General features: G+C 36.7%; 1 protein-coding gene across 1 annotated transcript; it reads left to right on the plus strand.

Moving 5' to 3' along the window:
* Window positions 1-2,276: 2,276 nt before the first annotated feature.
* On the plus strand, window positions 2,277-23,999 carry LOC140229860 (uncharacterized). Its single transcript, XM_072310075.1, has 7 exons — window positions 2,277-2,313; window positions 6,618-6,974; window positions 14,759-14,836; window positions 15,445-15,552; window positions 16,211-16,283; window positions 22,746-22,846; window positions 23,848-23,999. The coding sequence occupies exons 1-7, from the start codon at window positions 2,277-2,279 to the stop codon at window positions 23,997-23,999; spliced, it is 906 nt and encodes a 301-aa protein (XP_072166176.1).

Below are 23,999 nucleotides of genomic sequence, written 5' to 3' on the forward strand. Positions count from 1 at the left end.
TGACTTCAGTTCATTATGATGCGAGTAACGCTATGAAAATTCTCAGAGTACCTGAGCTGAGGTAGGGCTACTCGAAGAAAAAAAAAACTGCTAAATTTAGTTTGAAATCAGTTGTGATGAAACAAAGGAGAATTATTGTTTGATGATTCCTATTTTCTGTGCCTAATTTACCTACTCTATTATTGTCATTTTCGGTGAGGAGGTAGATCAAGTAGATTATATAATCTACTTGTGGCTTTACATTGTTTGATATCATGATATGTTAGATATAGAGTGTAAATATTCAAAGATGAATACACGACGCTTTCAGAACGATTTAGCTGATAATTATTGTCGGTGAATCATTCAAATCTAAGCCCGAATGATCTACTTACATTTCCATGTGAAATGAATTCCACACTAAACGTATCACATATCAATATTCGATTCATTAATGCAAGCTTTGACGAATTACAACTGTTGTTTGAAACAGCGCTGTAATCTAAAGTTAAGATCATGGAGTATCAGAAATATGGCATGTCGATAACCCGAATCTGTATAAATTGTTTGATTATAACTTTGAATACCTACGTCGAAGTGATAGTAGAGGAGGTGATGTAGCAATGTACTTACACTCCGAGTTGCGTTACAGGCGCATGCGTGATATCGCTATACCGAATACGGAATCGCTCTGGGTGAAAGTAGAACACGGTAACACGCATATTATTGTTGGTACTGTATACAGAAAACCAGGTGGAAAAGTGGATGATTTCTGTAATAGTTTAAACGATGTATTGCATCAAATGAGTTAAGATAGAACGAGTGCATTTTTTTGGCGATTTCAACATCAATTTACTTTTTACAACTTATTAAAACACCTACCCGAATAGCTAGACATAGTAGCTCTTTGATTGACCATAATGATATTTATTCAAACATCAGTTCTTGTCAAATTTCAGCTGGAACCATTATTAGCTGATATGCCATATCACTTACCTGTTTTTGCTTTGTTTGAGTGTTATTTCCAAAAAAAAAAACACGAAAAAAAAAAAAGGTTCTGCAGCTATGCAAGCTATTCTCCAGTAGCAGGGAATGATTTAGTAGATTGTATTTCATGGGAAAATGTTTATGACTGTACAGATGTAAATGATTCGTACGATTCATATCTTTTGATCTCATCGAGTCTTTGTGACAAACATATTCCCTTTCAAAACACCAATAATAAAAAAAACATCATGTGAAGAAGTCATGGATTACACCTGCAATAGCAAAATCAATTTCTAAAATATTGTATATCATCAGTTCTCTCTCATACCATTTATCATTTTCCTACACTCTTCTTTTTACGTTCTAGCATAACCCTCTTAATGATACCGTCGTTGAATATGTTTTTTTTTTGTGTATATGCCATAATCATGCACTTCTGAAACATGTCTTTACAAGAGCACAATAAGCTTTGAGAGGCAAATTAAGGATCTATAGTGCATTAGTAAAATGTCTCGCAAACCAACTAAAAAGGTGGTAACAATGTCACGGTTCCACGTTTAGTCTTTTCACAAGGCTACCTCGCACGAGAGGTTCGGAAAGAGCGCTAAATCGATATTTAGGCGTAAACATTCAAAAGCTGACAGACTTGCCATATAAATCAAAATAACAACAAACATAACAAGAATGGTGGAACTATGCATTTTCTAAGGGGGGGGGGGTGATTTTTTCAGGGAGATGAGACAAAATCATTTTACCTACCTGGCCATATTTAATATTACCTCCAGTAGTCTGCAAAACATGACGATCCTTTGTCCCTCGTCTGGTCTTTTGTTTACCTTTCCTGTTGTTCCTGGAGCTGCGTTTTTTTTTTTTTTTTTTCGGGGAGGTAAGACGAAATTGTCGTACCTCCCTATCTGTGATATAGACCCTTCTGAGCTGATTAGTCGGATGACCCTTGACTCTTCGCCGTCGCCGGCCCAGGTGAAGCCCCTTAGATTGGTTTCCAGAATCAGAATCAGAAAGAATCAGAAAACCAGAATCATGCTTCAGTAAACTTTATAGTAGCGGCCTATTGTATATGCGCCAACAGAGCGCGTGGACTATGAAATGTGAATTGCGACCGTATCCCCATTGCTCTGATAATATTTCAGAAGACTATATTTATAGGCATCGAGTAACATTTCCAGTAAGTAACACTTTTCCGGCCGGCGAACACGACGAAGTGACGAGCGCGTCGTATTGTACCCAAAACGTGTTTTGTAAGAGAAACATTTTGGAGAGGCACAAGGATCTCATTTCATGAAGGGAGGATGATTACTATACTTTTATTATCATTCTTGTCGTCTTGTGAGTATGGATAATACATTATTTGTTTTTTCTTTAGATACGTAATGACTATGCTCCTTCAATAGATATTTGCTGTCTTGCAGTTCATACAACTTTTCTATGTGGGGTTATTTTGTTTGAAAAGGCCCCTAAGTAAAGTGGGTTTTTACGAAGGCCCGATGGTCAATTTTACATTGTCACTTCAATGACAAGTTCATTAACCATATTATAACTGATGTTGCACAGATCTCGTTAAGTGATCATTACATGATTTTCACGTGTGTTAAGTGTTCAGCTACAAACTCAGGCCATAAATTGGCCCGTTTCAGAGATTACAGTGAATTTAACTGTGATGATTTTGTCAATGATATATGTAACTGTGATGTTTTGACAAATCATCAAGATTTCTCATCTCAAATTATTTGTGATGATATTTGGCAAAATTGGATAAATGCATTTCTGAAAATATGTGATAAACATGCACCAATTAAATATATTCGAATAAAGAATAGATATAATCCATGGATAACATCAGAAATTATAGGTATGATGTATAAGAGAGATTACCTTAAACGCAAGGCTACATGTGCTACTTCTTTGAATGAATATCGGAAACAAAGAAACATTGTCACTGATGCAATTCGTAAATCAAAGAAAGTGTATTTAGCATCAGTTTCTGAAACGTATAAAAACAACCCTAAGAAACTTTGGAAGGAATTACATAGAGCCACGGGTAATTCGAAGTATCTTAATAGTGCTCATAATGAAATAAGTCCTGATAAATTGAATGATTTTTTTGTACATGTTGGGCAGAAAATGTTTAATTCTTTTGATAATGCATTATTATGTTGGAAAAACCCGAAATGTCTTTACGAATTTAGATTCTCTGATTTACAAGAGGGTGATGTACTAAAGATTTTACGTGAACTGCCCAAAGACAGTAATTTAGATATTTTAGATATAGATAGTAAACTTTTGAATATTGCTGCATTATATGTATCTAAAACTTTGACTGGTATTTTCAATGGTTCGTTAAAGAGTGGACTTGTATTTGAAGATTGGAAATTCGCCCGTGTCACCCCTATCTACAAAGGGAATGGAGATAAAGAAGTTTTGTCAAATTACAGACCGATTTCGGTGGTCTCTCACGTTGCAAAAATTCTTGAAAAATTTGTCCAAAAGCAGTTCATTTCTTATTTACTTCATCATGAATTGATTACTGTTGAACAGTCAGCATTCTTACAATATCATTCAACTGTTACGTGCTTGCACAGAGTAATTGATGACTGGCTTGAAGCTCTAAATGCCCGTGAAGTAGTGGCAGTGTGTTTCCTAGATATATCCAAATGTTTTGATGCAATTTCACATGAATTATTACTTTTGAAATTGCAATATCATGGAGTTCATTGCACTGAATTATGCTGGTTTGAGAGTTACCTGAAAGGAAGGAAACAAGCAGTATGTTTGAATGGAAAGCTATCAAAGCCAAACAGAGTAACAATAGGAATCCCTCAAGGTGGAGTTCTTGGACCCATACTCTTTTTGCTCTTTATCAATGATATCACTCAGAGTGTTAATTCAGGTATCTGTAATATATACGCTGATGACGTTGCAATCTACAGCTATGGGCAAAATGTGAATGATGTTGAAATAAGGCTTCAAGCCTGCATTGATGAAATATATACCTGGTATAGAAATAACAAATTGAAAATTAATGCTGATAAAACAAATGTAATGGTTGTATCCTCACGTTTTAAACCTAATTTGAAGGATTTGAATGTAAATCTTAATGGAATCAGACTTAAACAAGTCGATTGTGTAAAATATTTGGGTGTTAACATAGACAGTCATTTGACTTGGGATAATCATGTAAAACAGCTGTGTAAAAGCTTAGCATACAAAGTGTTTTCTTTACGACGACTTAGTAGCACCCTTGACACTCGGTTACTTAACATCCTATACAAGTCTACCATTCAACCATGTTTTGACTATGCTTGTTCTGTGTGGGGAAACTGCTCCGCAAAAAATCGCGAATCTATACGACGCATTCAAAAAAGAGCTGCCCGTGTAGTTTCCAAACAATTTGGATATGGTGATATAAGCGTGACTGAATTGTTTAACCAATTGAAATGGCAAAGCCTAGAAACCCGACGTGACTATTTTCTTTGTATGCTCATGTATCAATGCATTCACGGCACAGCACCAGTCAGGCTTTGCAATGAAGTAGAAATGTATTTTGATAGACATGGCCTAAACACAAGAAATGCAAATTCGTTAAATGTAGTATTACCGAAGCCAAACAATGAAATGTTTAAACAATCTTTCAGATACTCGGGCTCCATTGCCTGGAATTCTCTTCCCACTGAATTGCAAAATGCACCAACTCTTTTGACTTTTAAAAGGTTTTACAAACGTACCTTTTTAAAGACATATATTGTGAAATAACAGTTCTTAGTTATTCAGTGCCTTGAAATGTATGTATACAGCCGTCACTACATTTTTTATTTTGCCTAATGTCGTGTATTTGTATATCCAATGCTGATCGTAAACTTTTTTTTTCCTTTATTTGAATTTTGTGAGCTTTTCCTGCACGGGGATTCCTCGGATATTTCATTAAGTATGATTTTATATTTTCACTGATTGATTGATTAATTGTTATAATGGTCATTTTGAACTGCCGGGCTGTCACTTTTTACTAGTCACCTACCACACATTTTCATCTCTGAATTTCAGTAGGCCTATACATAGAAATGGAGGTTGTTGTATCGCATTTTTTTTTTATTTGACACGTTTATGTACATGTATAATGCCATCGCCAGTGTCGTATTTATGTATATTACGTTGTCTTTCTAGAATGTGTATTGTATGTGTGCATTGTTTGTGTGGGTATTTGCCTGTGATATGTCATCTTGTGTTGTATCACTGCATGTGGTGCGAGTGTGTGCTCGAGTGAGTTTTGTGTGTGGTGTGTCTGTTGATGGTGTGCGTGTGTAATTGTGTGTGTGTGTATGTGTGTGTATGTGTGTGTGTGCGCGTGTGTGTATGTACGCGTGTGTGTGAGTGCGCGTGTGTAAGTGAGTGTGCCGTGTGTGAACTGTAATAGGCTTGACCGAGTGTCTGGTGTTGTATAAATGGGGTTGCTGAAAACTGCGTGTTTCAGTCTTGAGTGTACTGATTCTGTTTGGTGTGAACAGTGGGCAGAATATACTCCAAAACTTAGGATTTTTCTTCTTCTTTTTAACGAATTGTACATTTGTATCCCAGTCCGGCAGTCCTTTTTTGTTCTAAATCTGTTGTAAATGATTTTTTTTTCGCTTTTTGATGGTCTCTCTTTTATAGTATATACATGCATCCCCTGTGCAGGAAAATGCATTGTTTTTACACAGGACTTCGATGTAAAACAGCTTTTAGCTGATCGTTTTTATCCTGTATAAATGTGTTTCAATAAATAAATAAATAAATTAACTTCCAATATTTCAACAATGTATCATCCTACATTAAAAAAAAAAATACTTATTTTGTGTAGAATTATCGATCATATTGATGGTAGGCCTACAGGTAATAACATAAACTACCACTGAAGCATAGATTTTACAGATTTAGGATGGAGTTCTAAACTTTCCTTTTCAGTTATTCGAACAATATTGAAAGTTTCAGTTTGGTCTGCAAATTTATGCTGATATCGCATTAACGGGACTGCAAAATGGAATCGATGTTGAAGAGAAGTGAAAAAAGACAAAAGAAGAAAAATATTCATTTTAATAATTTTATTAATGGTAATATTTTGTCTAAGTAGTTTTAAGGGCTGGTAAAATATTGGTGGAAATGGGAATAGGGTTTTTAACTTTTTGTGAGATACCAGGAGACTACTCATGAAATAACACGGAGCATGCCATTCTAAGAGGAATGCATTGGTTTTGGCATGGCTGAGACATCCAAACACAAAATAAAACAACGCAGTCTTGATAGAATGTGGGTCCCACCTTTTATTAGTATTGCTCTGTTTTGGATATCTCTGCCATTTAAAAACCGATTTTCATCAAATAAAATAATGAATACCTCTTTGAATTTCATGATCTTTCAAAGAGGTTTATCATTATCTTAAGAAAAAAATGTTAGAAGATAAAGTTAGGTTTCAACGAAAACTATAAAATCCCTATAAGGTCTTGTTTTAGTTTCTGCTAAAGACATTATATTTTACTTTGATCAGGTTTGAATAAAAATAATTTCAAAATCACAATAATATGGACATTTTCCTTTCCTTTAATCCTTTGTGGTGGTTTTAGTATATATCTATATTAACTACTGCACTAATTCAATTGCAGATATTGCCGTGGAGGGGTCATCTAACTTCGAAGATGTTGTCTCGTCGGTAGAACTGATTGCAGGAGAGCGAGGTGTTGTCCCGTGCAGAGTGACAACACAGACGGCTCTCGGTGTATTCTGGATAAAAGCGGGTGATCCTCCGAATGTCTATTTGACAATACTCCATCTAGAAAGCAGTCCTGGTCTAAAGAGTGGTCAAGGATATGAGGCTGGCTTGTACGACATTTCAAACAACTTTTCCCTGATCATCAAGGACGTCCAATTCGAAGATGAGGGTCAATATTTCTGTGACATTTTGGACTTTGCAACGACTGCCATAACAAGACGGACAACGAATGTTTACGTTCGCGCAAATGGTATGTGGCTTAAAAAAGATATCGGTAATAACATTCACTACAATTGCTAAAATGTGACACGACTGTGGGGGCTACGTAAGACTCAGTTCTCTTGACAGAAAATAACATAATGCCTGGGCTTTTGATTCCTTGAATAATGTTAAACAGTGAACGATGTAGCACTTCCATTAATCGATGTGCAAAATTTTCGTAAGCTATTAAATATACTATAAGTAAATATACTGTACTGTACTATACTTTGGTGTGACACGACAATGGCAAGTATCACTAATATGAGGTACATCTAATTGCCTGAATGAATGAAAACTACTATAGTTTGCTATGAACAAAAAGTAAAGTTAAAGCATATGCAAAGTAGGGGGTAACGTAATAATCGCCCACACGACGTAACAAGAAGGTTTAACAAAGATTGGTGCTTTATCATGACATGCCTCGAAGCATGTCCCTTCCCCGCTTTCTGTTTTGAGAGAAATGCAAGTCTATTAACTTTTTTACCTCTCCCTTTGTCTGCACAGCCTTGGTTATTAACAATGGAAAACGTTCACTATAATTTTATACATTCAAAGAACATAAAAAACGAAAGAAGATATATCGTTGGGTGTCGTTTGGTGGTAAAACATTTTGCTGGAGTGGAACAGATCTACCACGTTTTGAGAAAATGGTCATCTAAGGATTTGATCGAGCAAATTTTTCTCTCATCCATTACGGTAAAATTTTATATCCAGTGGATATCAGTCTCGCCTATACTCAAAATTAAAAGTTTATGGATAGCCTACTTTAACAGATACAAAGGAATACAAGGAACATTTTTTTTTTTCACATAGGGTTCGAAGAGAAAATCAACTCCATGTTAAACCTGATTTTAATCCGTTCCATATTCTGAAATGTCCATAGACTTAACACACAAGCCACCAGGTTCCCGAATGGAACGGGTTAATAGAATGAGTTCAATTAACAAATTGAATTATGGAGTTTTCATTCGATCGAGTCGTGGAAGGAGTCATGGTAATACGTTTCAGATGTTTTGACTGTAAAGAAGTGAGATCAAAGATACTGTAGATGGGTGTATCATAGGAAGTAAGTAAGACGATAATGTCATGGCATTACAAGTCTCTTTTGGAATCACTTCCATTATAGTTTCCTTCTTTTACAGCACATCAGAAGAAGGAAAATAATATGTATGTGTGTATGTGTGTGTGTGTGTGTGTGTGTGAGTGTGTGTGTGAGTGGGTGTTGGCACATATTATTGTACATAATAATTATCTTATATTACTTTTTTGTTTATGGTTTGATCTGTAAAAAAGCCCCAATTTTGTGTTATGAAAGCATGTTATCAAAAAGAATGTGATTCCGCAACTCAGCTGCTTATACCCCTTTCAGGTAATCGCGGTTCAATTATCCGCATCCAAATAATGCGGATGAAGAAATCAAAATCGCGTTCATATATCCCATGATGTGCGCACTACTTTTACGAGCGCCCGTTCATATAACGGTGCGAAAGACGGGAGTATTTGTCATGGTTACTGCGCACGCCTCTATAATGACGTAATGTTTCCGGTGATATATACTCACGTGTATGCACAGCTCTCGCTCAAGCTCAGCAATCAGCGGTTGTGCGGGAAATCGAGTGACCTTTGACTGAACTGTGGAATGTTAGTGCGCATAAGTCGTAAAACGCGTTCATGTATTCTCGATCAACTCCTCATGCTGCAAAAATGCGGATAATAGCAGCATCAAAATAATGCGCACTTTTTTACTCCTCTCCCGTTCATGTAATCAAAATTTTACGACTTTTTAATAGTGCTCCTATTATCCGCATCCACGATTACCTGAAAGGGGTATTATTCTCGTTCGAGTTAGTACGCCTATTATTGTGAAAAAGAACCAGATACTGAATTAAATTGGAATATCATGAAAAAAAATGTGTAACAGAAATGAGATGATGATCTTGAGAGCAACGAGTTCTTATCACTAAATCATGAATATGACATTTTGTGCGCAAATCAGTGGAATAATACAATAATAACCTTGAAGTCTTAATCGCCTTATAGCTGATTTTCATAAAAATCATAAATTACACTTCGACCTGCTATTGCTACTCGGCGAAGAAACATAAGAACTTGAATTTCCATGACTGATAACCCTCATGTATTTCTCATCCAATCAGAATGACTTTTCGCCATTCTGTGAGCCTTATTCTACTCTAAACATGATGGGGATTACAGTTCCCCCCGCAGGAAAAAATGTTTCTTTGTTTGCAGTTTGTGAAACCATGGAGTTATAATGATTTTAATGCCAAAGCAGTATGTCTGCAACTCCGCCTCGGCAGCTCGTCATGCGTGACGGTTAAAGCAAAGGCGCTGGTTGTGTTATCACTGGTAGAAAAAAACAAATGACACACCAATTTCATCAATAAATTTGGTCTCTTGAGTTACTTCTTTTTTTTTTCTCTCTCTCTATCTGTCATATTCCCCTGACAAATGTTGGCACAGACACTGACTACTGACACAAAATTGCATTAGTGTCTGGTTTCTTTTTCAAATTATGAAAAAAAAATAGAATGTACGTGTTTCACAACAGCAATAACAGCAACAACAGCAATATCCATCATGATCTCCTCGAGGATAACAGGATTATTGTCGCTATTATTAAAATCAGATAGCACAAGACATGAGTGTGATCAGTGGTATAGTAATGGTTGACAGAATCAATGATCTCCTCGTCTAAGCTGATATAGCATATAATCAGATAGTTTGGTCTACTCGGTTACTCAATGTAACATATTGAAATTCCGCAACTCCAGTACTTTACAGCAAAACGGGATGAAACTTCTACTCCTGTTTGCTTAATTTTATTGTTTTGTTTTTTCTTAGATATCTTGAATATGATATCGAATTTTACTTTAACTTAACAGTTCGAGAAACAAATTAATATTCTTCACCGGAGAGGGAAATAGGGGCCTACTATAAAGACAAAGTTATAATTCATACTCAGATAGCATGTGTGTGTTTGTGTGTGTGTGTTTGTGTGTGTGTGTGTGAGGGTGTGTGTGTGTGTGTGTGTGGGTGGGTGTTTGGGTCTTTGGGTGTTTGGGTGTTTGGGTGTGCCCGCCAGTGTCGAACCAACCTGGTCGCCTATGCTGATGTGTGTTTGTCATAGTGTCTGTATACCTAATAGTGTAACGAGTCTTTCGTTATCTATTTGACATCACTTTATCCATGTGCTTAATGACAATTTTGTATTGAAAAGGGAACAGAAAATACCTAATATGCTCAATTAACAAAATACTCCAAGCAATTGAACCTTGCAATAATAATTTCATAATTGTCTTATTATTTTTCTCCAATTTTCTTTTCGTGATACTCCTTGTAATCTGTGTCTCATTCATATCGGTGAAAATTGTCTGTCCAACCATCTCTCCTCTTTTGATCAGTCACACTTTGTGTTTTACTTGACTTTTCATTCTCTTCCTTTCCATTCTGTTTCACACAGATGCAGGATCTTGCTTCTCATTTCATTTTTGTTGTCCTGCACACGGGTAACAATGAGAACAAAAGGGCAAGGATAGATGTAAATATAGTAAAAATGCAATCAAGCACTAAGCGTGATTCTGGCCTAGTATGAGTGTGTGTCTACCTCGCTAATTCTCCTTACAAATCTCCAACTGACGTAGACACAAACTTGCGATAGTGTCTTCTTTTCCAGATTATCAAAAAGCAGAATATCATCTGCGTGTCGCGTAACAACAATTACAACGACAAATCAATCATAATGATAATTATCTATGGACCAACAAGATTACTGTCGCTATATCAGGTAGTCCAAGACATAACTATGATAGTTTGTTTACAAAACAATGCAATTGTAGTGAATTAAAGATACGCTCGACTCAGCTGATGTAGCATTAAATCAGATATAGTGTGACCTACATCAGTATACTCGGTTAATCTCGTTAAACTTTTGAAATTCAGTAGCCAAAAGACCTGACACCACAAAAGGCTAATATTTCTATTTTTGTTTGTCTAATTTACCTGTTTTGTCCAAGCTAACTTTAATATTATGATATGGAATACAGTTCGAGAAACAAGTTAATATTCTTCTTATCCGGAGAGGGGAGTACAAACCTACTAAGACAAAGTTATAGTGTGTGTGTGTGTCTGTGTGTTTTGTGTTTGTGTTTGGGTGTGCTTGTCAGTGTTGAACCACCTTGGTCGCCTGCGCTGATGTGTATTTGCATAGTTTGGTGCGTTTTTGTATACCAAATAGTGTAATGAGTACTTTGTTCTATGTTTAATATCATTTCATACTTGCATGGATATGATTAAAATTAAAGAGAAAACATTAAATCCCTTGTACTATGCTCAATGATCAAAATACCTCAAGCAACTCAAAGCACCTTGCAGTGATACTTTCGTGACTATTTTATTATTTTTGTCCTATTTTTTTTTTTATTTATGTATACCTATTAATCTCTGAGCGGTTACACACGGTCAAAAATTCTTCATTTCAATGATGATTCCAGTGAAAAATAATTCTAATAACGAATTTTTAGCACGTGTGGAAGCAAATTAGAATCACGAATGCTAATCACAATCACGAATTCAAATTCTAGTCTGGAGGTGAATTCCAGTGAAGTTTCACTCAAATTACGGTGCGAAATTTGCGTGTGTAATGCTTGACCTCCAAAACATCTTTTGAGGGGCAGAGCTTACGTGACCTTTCAAGCACTTCCGTAGCAATACGCGCACCGCATGCATGCACTCGATCGTACGCTTTGATTGATAAGTCACCAAGGGTTACGTAGCGCCTTAGCTCGAGAATTCGAATTCTAATCACAGTTTTCGAGCGAGCGTGTGTAAGGTCCGATAATTCTAAAGACGAATTGCAATCATCATTACAATTATGATTCAAGTTACGAATTTTCTCTCGTGTGTAACCGATCTTAGTCTCATTAATCTCTGTGAAAGCTGTCTCTCTCTAATTGGTCGTTTTTTCCCCGTTTATACTTTTTTTTTCCCCTGCGCAGTTCTATATGATGATTTTGTTTTCAAGTTTAATATAACAATATATATAATATTTTGATTGTGCTCTCTTGGTTTCAAGGTGTGTCATTCCAGCCATGTCTCCTCTTTTGATCATTTACATTATGTGTTTTACTTAACTTTACATTATTTCTATCCATTCTGTTTAAGATCCAAGATCTTGCCTCTCATATTTTGTCCTTCCAACTTTGCTAAAGAATATTTGAAGAGTTTGTTCGCAAAAACCGATAAGTCCATATTTGCCAAATGGAGATATTTGCGATTAAAGGTCAAGAAAAATAAAGAGAATAATGAGAAAATTTTTGCTTCTTTTGACCATAACTTCAAAAATGTACCTTTATATGTAGTGACCAATATATCATTTAAAAGGTATTATTTTGTACTTTATGACAGAGACCGCACTTCAAAATCTTCAAAAATGGACTTATCGGTTTTTGCGAACAAACTCTTCATTTTTTTTTTGTCTGTTCCCTGTTGTTGAACACACCTATTCCACACCTGATTGCATTCCCGCTGCCTACATGTAGCCTTGCTCTTTTGTTCTCATTGTTACCGGTGCAGCTTCTTGTCGATGAATGTTGCGTGATATAATAGCCAACGGTAGTAGTCTTGTTAGGACAGTATGAGGGCCAAGTAGTTCCGTTTTGCCACAGGCCGAGAGATGGCGTGAAAATCCCGTAATTCCTAGATCCAAAAGTTTCGATTGCTTTCTCACTCGTATGGTTCAATCTTATAGGGCTCACACCTGTAAATAAAATGGACTGTCCCAGACCCCTTCACAAATTCGTACCAAAGATACCAAAATAAATGAAGAAAAAAAAAATCCATGATGTAGTTTGGCAAAAAACTGAATAGCTGGAGACATTGAGTATGAATTCCTCTACAAACTGCATTTTGGTTGGAAGATGAAAGCTTCTCTGATGGAATTTGAGGGGACTATATTTCTTTGGGTACGTGTACGGAAAATAGGTGATTTTTTTGAGTGACAAGAACTCGTAGTCTGGCTTTGCGGACCCTTGGACAGAATTAGAGCAGAAGAACCCACCCTGGAAATTTGATGGGTGAAAGGGTATATCTCACTTATCCAGGTTAATGAAGATGAAACACCTCATTTCTTCTAGCTATTTTACAGAATTTTTTGACATTTCGTCGCTGGGGTGACAAGACCTCGTATCTCAAGAATGTCAAATGTTCAGGAGGGCAAAAAACATGGCGGCCAAAGCACTGTAGTGAATGGGAAAGCCTTTCCTTTGACATGTCATGGTGGCTTCATTTTTGGAGTAAGACAGTTGGGATTTGGCCAAGACATCACTTGACACATTATGTGACCATTAAGCAAAAAAAAAAAAAACAAAACAAAAAAAAAAAAAAAAAAACAAAACAAAACAAAACAAAACAAAAAACAAAACAAAACAACACCATTTTTGAGATACGAGGTCTTGTCACCCCAGCGACGATTTGAATTTTAACACACGTCTCTATGGGGAATTATTTACCCGTGTGAGCCCTATAGCGGCGCGCTGTATCGCCCTCTACGGCAATATACGGAGGAACATAGAGATGACACAAATAGAAAGAGTAACGATAGAGATGAATGTTTGGTTCCTGTGTTTGCCCTTTTTGACTGACTTAGATTGTGTTAGGATCTAAAGCTCAGACTCCTTCAATTCACTTTTACTCCTCTAGCTTGCTTTCAAGGGACACCAACTTCTCAGATTTTTTTCCTGCCTTTTTTTTTCTCTTGTCATTTTACGTGGCGAACATTACTGATTCTATTATACTCTCATGATTTTCCGAATTATTTGTTTATTACTATTATTACATTATTGTTTTCACTATAATTTGTATAGTGACATTTTTTATCAATGTTGATATTTCTTACTTACTTACTTACTTACTTACTTACTTGCTACCAATTATGCCATGGTCAAGTTAAAGTGCAGAAAAAAAAAACGAAAAAAAAAAAAAAAAACGTCCTCCATTCGGCTCTGTCCATTTCCAGGCAGGTAGTGTTCCCAAGATGTGGTTTGGTTCCTTATCACTCTTCTCTCTCCATGTGCATGACGCATGTGTTCTTGGCTCTTCCCCTCTTCGTCCTCCCTTCTGGAGACCAGTAGAGTGTTGTCTTGGTAATGATGACCTGTTCTTTCTTGAGGATATGACCAATCCATCTGCAGCGCTTTCTTTGGATAATTGCGTCCATGCATTCCAACTGTCATTTGTCATGCAGGTCTTCATTCAATATGGCATCTGGATAGGATATTCGATACAAGGTTCATCGGTGATTTAAATGGCATTGTTCGTCATCCTCCACCATTGTACCCATGTTGTTATTGTTGTTGTTGTTGTTATTGATTATTTTTTTTTTGTAAACAAGGGAGGTGGGCAATTCCGACATTGGTTATAAGAAACAACAATGGAGAGTTTGATTAATCTCATTCTTTCTGTCTCTATATTTCAAACTTTTTTTACTATCGATTTCTTTTTAGAAGGAGTGGTAATAAAGGAAATTAATAGTTCTTATAGGTCCTATCTTTCTTTCTTTCTTTTTTGTTGGAGTGCCGAATATTCTGCTCGTTTGATTTCAATACTGTTGATGGGCCTTGTTTTCAATACGGTAAGAAAGATCACTCTCAATGTTGATGAGAGTAGTGCGAAAATCTAGCATCAGAATTAGGCTTTTGAAATGATGAATAACAAAATTTCTTCTTTCTTTTCCTGTGTTGAATTTCACCTTATCAGCCATTTCCAAGGGAAATCCTTCAACAGGTCTTCCAATAAAGACCACCCTACATTCGTCTGTAGTTTCCCCCAAGCATGGTAAGCGAGAAGACGACTCCTATATGTGTATATCCAAAGACGAAATGAATAATCTGAAACATGATCGAAAAATATCATTATAGTGTGAAAACTAGGAGTTCCCGCTATAGCAATTATTCGAATTTTGAATAGATCATGAACTGCAATATGACTGATACTGTAACATATGCATATTTTATCTCCAATGTGTAGTCCAACTGTGTCCAAATGTGTCTAGTATTGGTAGTTTACAGTGAGCTGGTCCCCGGACATGGAAGTGAAACAAATTCCCTTGTATTCATAGTATTTGGTATTGTACTGTTGCAAGTTGGAAACGTCCCGTTTTGTTCTCTTAAAAGATATTTGTTGTCTATATTATTCCTCCGTAACGAGGGCAAGTTGGACGTACAACATTTTCCGATGTCGATTGCAAGTGTCTAATGGTATTCAATACTTGCAATTCTTAGAACTGAAAACTTGAAAAATACATTTTATGTGACTCCATTCGTTGATCATGATCGCTATCATTTTTGTCTCTTGTGAGTGGTATATTACAGTCAGTTGCTTTTTAACGTTAGTATACATCTGTTCTTCGATAATGCCACTGAAAAATCTCATTATCTTTGCAGCTGTGAAAGCGTCACCTCTGGTCTTCAGTGCTGCGGGATTTTATCTACTTGGGGTCCTGACATTTTGTTTTTGTTATTATGCCAGGAAACGACGACGCAATGTGAATGGCAAGTTTATCAAAATTCTTTACAGAACGTATAGGATCGTTTATTTGTCAAACTGTCTGTATCGAACTGTTATGGACATAGCAATTCATGTTAATTCATAATTTGAAAAAAAAAAAGAACAAGAAACAAATATTAATGTAAAATTGAATACAATGATTGTCGAGGCTAATGTAAGCGTGCACCACAAAACGAACAAAAAGTCGCACCACTTGATTTTACGTAAGGACGAAAAAAAAGTGAAACGTGTTAACTTAGTCAATCTTAAGTTTTTCATATTTTCTGAAAGAGCTTTTCTTCCTCTATGTTATTCTTAAATTTGGGATCATAACATGAATGGAAAAGCCTGTTTTTAGGAGTTTTTGTACAACCCATTTTTGGGGGAAAATAGAATTATCAAGTATGTCTTTGAGTCTCCTTTTCATTTCTTGAAATGATCTAATATCTAATCTAATATCTAATATTGACATACATATGTAACTTTTTTATTGCACGTTATTCTATTAGGATTTGAGGAATTTATAACGGGATTTATTAGTATGTTTAAAGGGACTTTACTCTCAGAAATAACATGATCGTGCTGTAGCAAGATGCAAATGATACTTTAACAAATTGACACATATTACTTGCTTTCTCTTCGTTGTTTTGATTTTCTAATCAGAGCAATTTTCCAAGATGGAAGAAGGACATGGTGACCGTGAAGCATTCAGTCGAGAGGGAGAACAGTGTCATGAGTAAGATGAACCTACATTACACCATCGCTTAACTACTCATGACTTTCTTAAATAGTGTAATAAGAAGATCTTGTCATGAAAACAAAAAACGAAATTTTGTCGTGAAAAAAATAATGATGGTCTGAATAGCCTGTAAATTCTTCATGACAGCCTCTCTTTTAGGGGTCTTGCCTGACAAAACACGTTTGTTTTTCGAAAAAAAAAAACTTTACTTAGCAATGTGTCGTAATGTCGGCCACATGAACAAGATTACAAAAACACACGATATCAAGTATGGTTGCAATCATATAATATTGATTTATCAAAAATAAGATCCCTGTTGATTCCTACATAAATATGATAATATAAATACATGTAAAAATGTTACGATAAAGTCAAAACTAAAAGTCTCAATTTATAATTACATGAAAACGTTGGCTTAAAGTAAATGGCAAAGAAGACAAAGAAGGAAACCCAATTTAGACTAACAATTTGTAACTAAATTGCATTGACAGGATATATTAACATTCTGTAAATTGTTTTAAGGTCTCACTGGTCCTCAGAGAGTTTTCCCATAGTTATCACTTCTTTTTCAATTCCTTCACCCATATCCTATAAGAAAATAAACGACACAAAGACACACATACACACACACACACACACACACACACACACACACAAATGAAAGAAAGAAAAAAAGTGTTTACGAAAACATACGCATAACAGGCAGGGTTCGGGAAATTCATTGCTACAAAGACCCCAAATCTAACACTGTCGTGTTGTTTTATAGTACGCTAATTTTTTCTTTCGATTATGCTGAAAATATCTTCACATTCTTATGAAACGATTTTCTATCTGAAGACAATCAATTCGAACAATGTTGTGTTCATTGGACAGAATTAATAATGCATTCTTACTAGATCATCCCTCCATCACATTGCTGAATGGTACTATAGATCAGCCCTTTTAAATGTAGGATGATGTTTTGCAGTTGCATTTTCCACAGTAGCTGAATTACCTACAAATCATACAAAGACCTAATTGAAGACCTGAATATAAGAACGACCCAAGTCCAATTTTTGGCCTAATTCTGTTTGACATGGGAAATTGTAGCTTTTGCATGGACTCATCTTGTGTATAAATGATAAATCCTAATTACCCCGGATGTGCCTGAAATAAATGAGTTTAATCTTATATGAATGTAAGAATGAAGGACTTGGGTTATTCTTACATTCATATTATAGCGCCCTCTCTCATCCTTCTCTCATCTCTATAGCAGAATATCATGTATATGATTTAAAGAACGACCCAAGTCCATCACACAAAATGGCCTCTCCACAATTAATGTAAATGTTAATTTTCATAATCAAGGGCGTACCGAGGGGGGGGGGGGGGTGTTTTGGGTGTTCAAACACCCCCCTTTGCCAAAAGTGGGGTGTTTTGGGTGTTCAAACACCCCCCTTTGCCAAAATGGGCAAAAGGGAGGTGTTTGAGCTATTCCCCTCTTCAGCAATGTTTAGATGTTGACAAATGAAACAAAAGCTGTCTTTACCGCTTTTATTTCCGTTTTGAATTCCGCCTTTCCTTTCTTTTGCGTTCATTTTCTCTCTCTCTCTTCCTTGTTTTATCTTAATGTTTGTGTGGATGATGATACATTATGGAGTTACATAATACTATACGCACTAAAGAACTCGTGTACAGTACGTGTTAATACTAACAGTAACGTAACTGCACCGCGCGCGAAGCTGACGCACAAACAGTAGACATTCCCGATCCCTGCTTTGCTTTCTGGCCGAATCGCGAAGATGCATTGTGCATAATGTTCACCGTTTACCGGTATTATACCGTACGCGGTATACCGTAAATTGTGTATGATGCATAATATTATGTGTGTACAATGCATGCTGCGCTGCAGCCTATTATAGGCACATTGCATGCTAAGTTAGTAGTATCAACTACCAACAGTGGCGTATCTGGGGGGGGGGGACGTGAAAAAAAAAACGAGAAAAAAAAAGAAGAAGAAAAAAACCGACGAAGAAAAAGAATAAAAAGAAGAAGAAGAAGAAGAAGAAGAAGAAGAAGAAGAAGAAGAAGAAACCCTCGCCCGGACGGGAGGAAGGAGAATGGGGGGGGGGGGGGGGGGGGAGAAAACCAAATCAAACAAGATAAAAACAAAACATGAATTCCATGTTTTGTAACGCTGAAACATAAAAGTTTTCGGCTCGCTTGCTGCGCCCGCTCGCCAAGATTTATCCAAAAAAAAAAAAGAATAAGAAGAACAAAACGTAATGAAATTTTAAATGAATAAAAATTTCGGCTCACTCACTCGTAGTAATTTAGTTTGTTGGCATAAATCGTTATCTATGAAGCCGTCACTATATCTTGATTAGATATTGTAAGATTTAATAACCAAAAAATGACAAGAATTCCATGTTTTGTAAGGTGAAATACAAAAATTGTCGGCTCGCTCGCTCCACTCGCTCGCCAAAATTTATCAGATTTTATATCACCCTCAAAAAATCCTTTTAAGTGCTCGAAAAAGCATATCAAGTGGACTTTTTTTTAAGTCCCTACCGGGATGGGATTGGGGTTGAACACTGTTGGTATAAATCGTTATCTATAAGACCGTCACTTTATCTTGATTAGAATTGTCATTCGAAGATTTAATAACCAAAAATGACAAGAATTCCATGTTTTGTAATCTGAAATACAAAAATTTTCGGCTCGCTCGCTGCACTCGCTCGCCAAAGTTCTTCAATATCTATTACATTTAAATCACCCTCAAAAGACCCCTTCTAAGTGCTTGAAAAAGCATATCATGTGGACTTTTTTAAAGTCCCTACCGGAATGGGGTTGGACACTGTTGGTATAAATCGTTATCTATAAGGCCGTCACTATATATTGATTAGATTATTGTAAGTCGAAGATTTCATAACCAAAAATGACAAGAATTCCATGTTATGTATAAAGCTGAAATATAAAAATTTTCAGCTCACTCGCTGCGCTCGCTCGCCAAAATATATCAAAATTTAGGGATGCCTATTACATTTAAATCACCTTCAAAAAGACCCCTCTTAAGTGCTTCAAAAAGCATATCATGAGGACTTCTTTAAATTCCCTACCGGGATGGGGTTGGGGTTGAACACTTTTTCAGAAATTAGGGGCGCAATTTTCGCGCTTGGCCCTAGCGCCGTTTTCCCTAGATACGCCAGCGTGATTCCTGGTTGGCATTTTGAATACAAGCAGGATGTGCGCAGTGTACTCAGAATATCAGAATGGCAAAAAGAGTCGCTGCAATGTTGCGGAATGTGATGTTTGATAGGTTGTACACATTTTGCTATCAAAGCTTGATCATTGATTTTGCAGTGTTGCTTTACATACTAGTCTATATTAAAATGCCTTGCATTGCCAATAATAAGACTTAACCTTGGCTATTTCCTAACTTTTCCATCTATTTGAAACACACACACTCACAAACACAAACAAATTAGGGGATGCTCTATACAGGCGCGGTGGAGCACCCCAATTTGCATCTCATTATCGCCCCGTTCTATTTGAATTTCCAACGGGCATCCACGGCTGCCCGAAACTGTGTGCATGAAAAAGTCAAATCTTTACCTTCTCCTTGTGCCGCTATGCGTGCCACTAGTAAACTCAAACTTCCCACACTATCTAAGTTTTTAAAAACCTTCCTTTTGATGAAAAAATTATGAAATTTGCTGCACTAGAACTTGAGATATTAAAGCGTTTTGAAAATCACTTCCCGCAAAACATGCTCTCTGTTTTTTTTTTCCGACTGGACTATGGCCGGGCTCCAATGTGTCCGAGATTGGCAACATAAGTTTATCAGGCCTCAATCCATATATGGTGAAAGTTTTCGCTTGGTTCCACCCGTACTTTTTGAGAAATCAACATGTTTCTACAGGGTTTGGAATAGAAAATTGTAGTAAGCGAAACAATTGAAAATGACGTCATTTCTTTTCCCGTAATATTGGGCATGCGTGGTGCGTGAGATTCAGGATTTCGTGCTCATTGTTGGTTTGCATGTGACGCAGTCAATTAAATTTTGCTGAGTGTCGCACGGCGGTGACTGCTGAGCTGCTGCCGCGCACGCTGCATGCAGCAAAGCGTTGTGTGTGCTGTGACATGCAACGCTATACAGTCACGCGATTATATATACATGGGACCGACCTGTACACTTTGCGTTCGTGTCATTTTTGACAACATCTTCTGTTTTTTTCCGACACAACCATGGCCGGGAATATTACGGTATGACATTTAAAATGCAAGCAGATAAATAAAATTCGGTGTACTTTGTTCGAATGGCGCTTTGTTTCCGCAATCACACTTCGTGAATTTTAGGATGATTTTCGAGGCATATTTTTGGTAATTTTGCTCGCCAGGTTTTCGCTAAAATTTCACATTTTATCATTGTCAAATCCTTTAATATGTTATATGTGCATATTCGGACATGTTTTCAAATTCAAACTAACTCAATTTTAATCCGAAAATAGGTTTCCTTAAATTGTTATTAGCTTGAGAAGTTGTTTACTTTTTCTCAACTACGCGAGTACATGTTGTTTACTTTATGCAAATGAGGCTCGGCTGCCGATGGATTTCTCCGAGATAATTAGGGTGCTCCACCGCGCCTGTATATAAAGTGCAGATTTTGGACGTCCTTCTCCCGCTTGGTCACTTCGACGCCCCCTCGCTGGTCATACCTCCCCAATCATGAACATAAACCGACACCCTTGACTACCAGTGGCGGATCCAGGGGGCACACCGGGCGCCCCCTCCCTCCAATGGGAAAAAATATATACATGTAGCTACAAACGACAGTTTTTGGACGGTAAAATGTCAAAATTTTCAAGCTCGCTCGCTTCGCTCGCTCGCATTTAACCGTTATATTGCCATTCTCCTGATGTTACTGCCAGTAATAATTGCCAGCAGCAGTTGCGCCCAATGAGCCCCCCCCCCCCCCCCGAATTTCCAAAGCGAAAAAATATAGCTACAAACGGCAGTTTTGGGACTGTAAAATGTCACAATTTTCAAGCTCGCTCGCTTCGCTCGCTCGCATTTAATCGTTATGCAATTCTCCTGATGTTGCTATCAGTAATTGCCAGCAGTTGCGCCCGGTGCACCCCCTCCCCTTGATTTCCAAAGCGAAAAAATATAGCTAAAAACGGCAGTTTTGGGACTGTAAAATGTCACAATTTTCAAGCTCGCTCGCTTCGCTCGCTCGCACCTTAATCGTTATGCAATTCTCCTGATGTTGCTGTCAGTAATTGCCAGCAGTTGCGCCCGGTGCGCCCCCTCCCCTTAATTTCCAAAGCGAAAAAGTATACCTACAAACGGCAGTTTGGGGACTGTAAAATGTCAACATTTTCAAGCTCGCTCGCTTCGCTCGCTCGCATTTAATCGTTATGCAATTCTCCTGATGTTGCTGTCAGTAATTGCCAGCTGTTGCGCACGGTGCGCCCCCTCCCCTTAATTTCTAAAGCAAAAAAAATTATAGCTACAAACGGCAGTTTGGGGACTGTAAAATGTCACAATTTTCAAGCTCGCTCGCTTCGCTCGCTCGCATTTAATCGTTATGCCATTCTCCTGATGTTACTGCCAGCAACTGCCAGCAGTTGTACCCGGTGCAACCCCCTTAATTTCCAAAGGAAATATATATATATATATATATATATATATATATATATATATATATGTATATATATATATATATATATATATATACATATACATTATATTATTATATATAGCTACAAACGGCAGTTTGGGGACTGTAAAATGTCAAAATTTTCAAGCTCGCTCGCTCCGCTCGCTCGCATTTAATTGTACAGTTATGCAATTCTGATGTTGCTTCCATGAGGTGCCCCCCCCCCCATGTCTTGACCCACGGTACGCCACTGAACACCCCCCTCTAAAAAATCCTGGGTACGTCTCATAATAATATATGTTCTAATTGTATATACATTGTTGCCTTCCAATCACAGTTATATAGAATATTACATATGTATTGGACAAATAAAAAAGGTATGAATGTTTTTTTTTTTTTAAGTTTACTAAAAAATGGTCTTCCATGGATTTGGGTCGTTCTTATATTCAGATACTCAATTGGATTATGCTCCCTTTTAAGATGTTAAGAGATAAAGCATTCACCTTTGCAAATGTTTCCATATAAGCAAAATATTTTTTTTTGTTCTCTTTTTGTTTGTACCCTTTCTGTAAGTTATACGAATTGGTAATGCGATTTTAGCGGTGATGGTTATGAGTGATCATTGGTCCTGTTGATGTTTTATTCTTTAGATAACGAAAATTGCTTTATACGTAGTGCCTCAAATCATTCATCCGGTTGAGCAATGCAAATGAACCTATTCTAAATGAGCCTGTGGAGGGGAAATAGAAAAAAACACAATAGTTTGTACGTATGTTTATTTTTCTCATTTTGTTGTTGTTTTCTTACTACAGAAAAAGAGAAAAGAGGGGAATCTTGAAAGAAGAAGTCAACGACTACACAAAGCGTTTATTATCCACTCATACAGCTGATTCAACCACTTCGTCCAGTTCTAAAGATGGTAAGTTTAAAACGATGCGAAAAAAAAAGAAAAGTCATTTCCATAGTAATAATAATGGATTTATCCAATAACCAAACCTAATCTGGCCTCTCCAGCGTCAGACTGCCAACTAACCACTTACTGGACATTCTCATGATCACTGTTTGTCGAAGTAGGCATCCTTATGTTAATTATGGGTGACTTTGCCTCCTCTTCAGAGTAGACCTACAGTGAAAAAAGTGAGGGCGTTGACATGACTGATATTTTTTTTTTATCATTTTGACCAGTATAACTTCAAACAGCAGAATTTGTTGCTGTAGAGATATGCAGACGTTCGGATTTACGAGAGTCTAACTGATAGTTTTGAGTTCTCACAATTGCGTTCCTATTCTGTCATTTTGATACCTCCATCCAACTTTACATATGAGGGTCATGACGATATTGGTGGGACGCATCAATATTTACAGCTGACACAATAATATGTCTATGATCAGTGTTATTTGATATGTCTGCGTCACTCATTTAAGGGAGCGGGCAAAGAGAATGAATATAATAACAATAATAATTATCATTATTATAATTGTTAGCATATCATTCCGTCATTCAGTTTTCAATCTGAAATATCAACATTACATTTGGAAAGTGGCAAAATTGAGAATGATTTAGAATTTCTCTCAATGTATGTAATCATTCAAATTTACGAGGAACCCAAGCTGAAGAGCTTTACGTTATAGTAGACTTTTTGTTTTTATTCTACTTTTATTTCATATTTTATTTGTGGCATACAGTTGAGCCAGAGTGATATAAATACTTTTTAAAAAATATATCATAGAGTTGTGTTTTTATTCTATGAGCTGATTCAAAATAACAGGGAGTCTATATGTTGTGATTCTGTGGAGAAAATAATAAGTAAGTTCAAAAGATTTTGTTCAAAGTCAACATGTTTACAGTGTTATTCAAAGGCAGCATAGTATGATAATGTCTCTTAATGTCGGTGTGTATCTATCTTACTTCCCTACCAGAGCAAATACCAATGACAAACGGAGAAGTAGGAGACGGTATGACAGATAATGATGAGAATAAGAAGGAATCTGGTTACTCCACGGAAGTTGAAGTGGCCGATGTTGAAGAAGACACCATACCTCAAAGATGTGAGGAAGATGGGAACACGTAG

The sequence above is a fragment of the Diadema setosum genome, chromosome 6 (genome assembly GCF_964275005.1).
Source record: "Diadema setosum chromosome 6, eeDiaSeto1, whole genome shotgun sequence".
NCBI classification, from domain to species: Eukaryota; Metazoa; Echinodermata; class Echinoidea; order Diadematoida; family Diadematidae; genus Diadema; species Diadema setosum.

What these genes read in the sequence shown, in the direction of transcription:
- LOC140229860 (XM_072310075.1), top strand. Translation starts at nt 2,277, where the DNA reads ATGATTACTATACTTTTATTATCATTCTTGTCGTCTT. An exon ending in TGTTTACGTTCGCGCAAATG is followed by an intron (nt 6,975 to 14,758) that starts GTATGTGGCTTA and finishes TCACCTTATCAG; the next exon opens with CCATTTCCAAGGGAAATCCT. An exon ending in ACGACGACGCAATGTGAATG is followed by an intron (nt 15,553 to 16,210) that starts GCAAGTTTATCA and finishes TTTTCTAATCAG; the next exon opens with AGCAATTTTCCAAGATGGAA.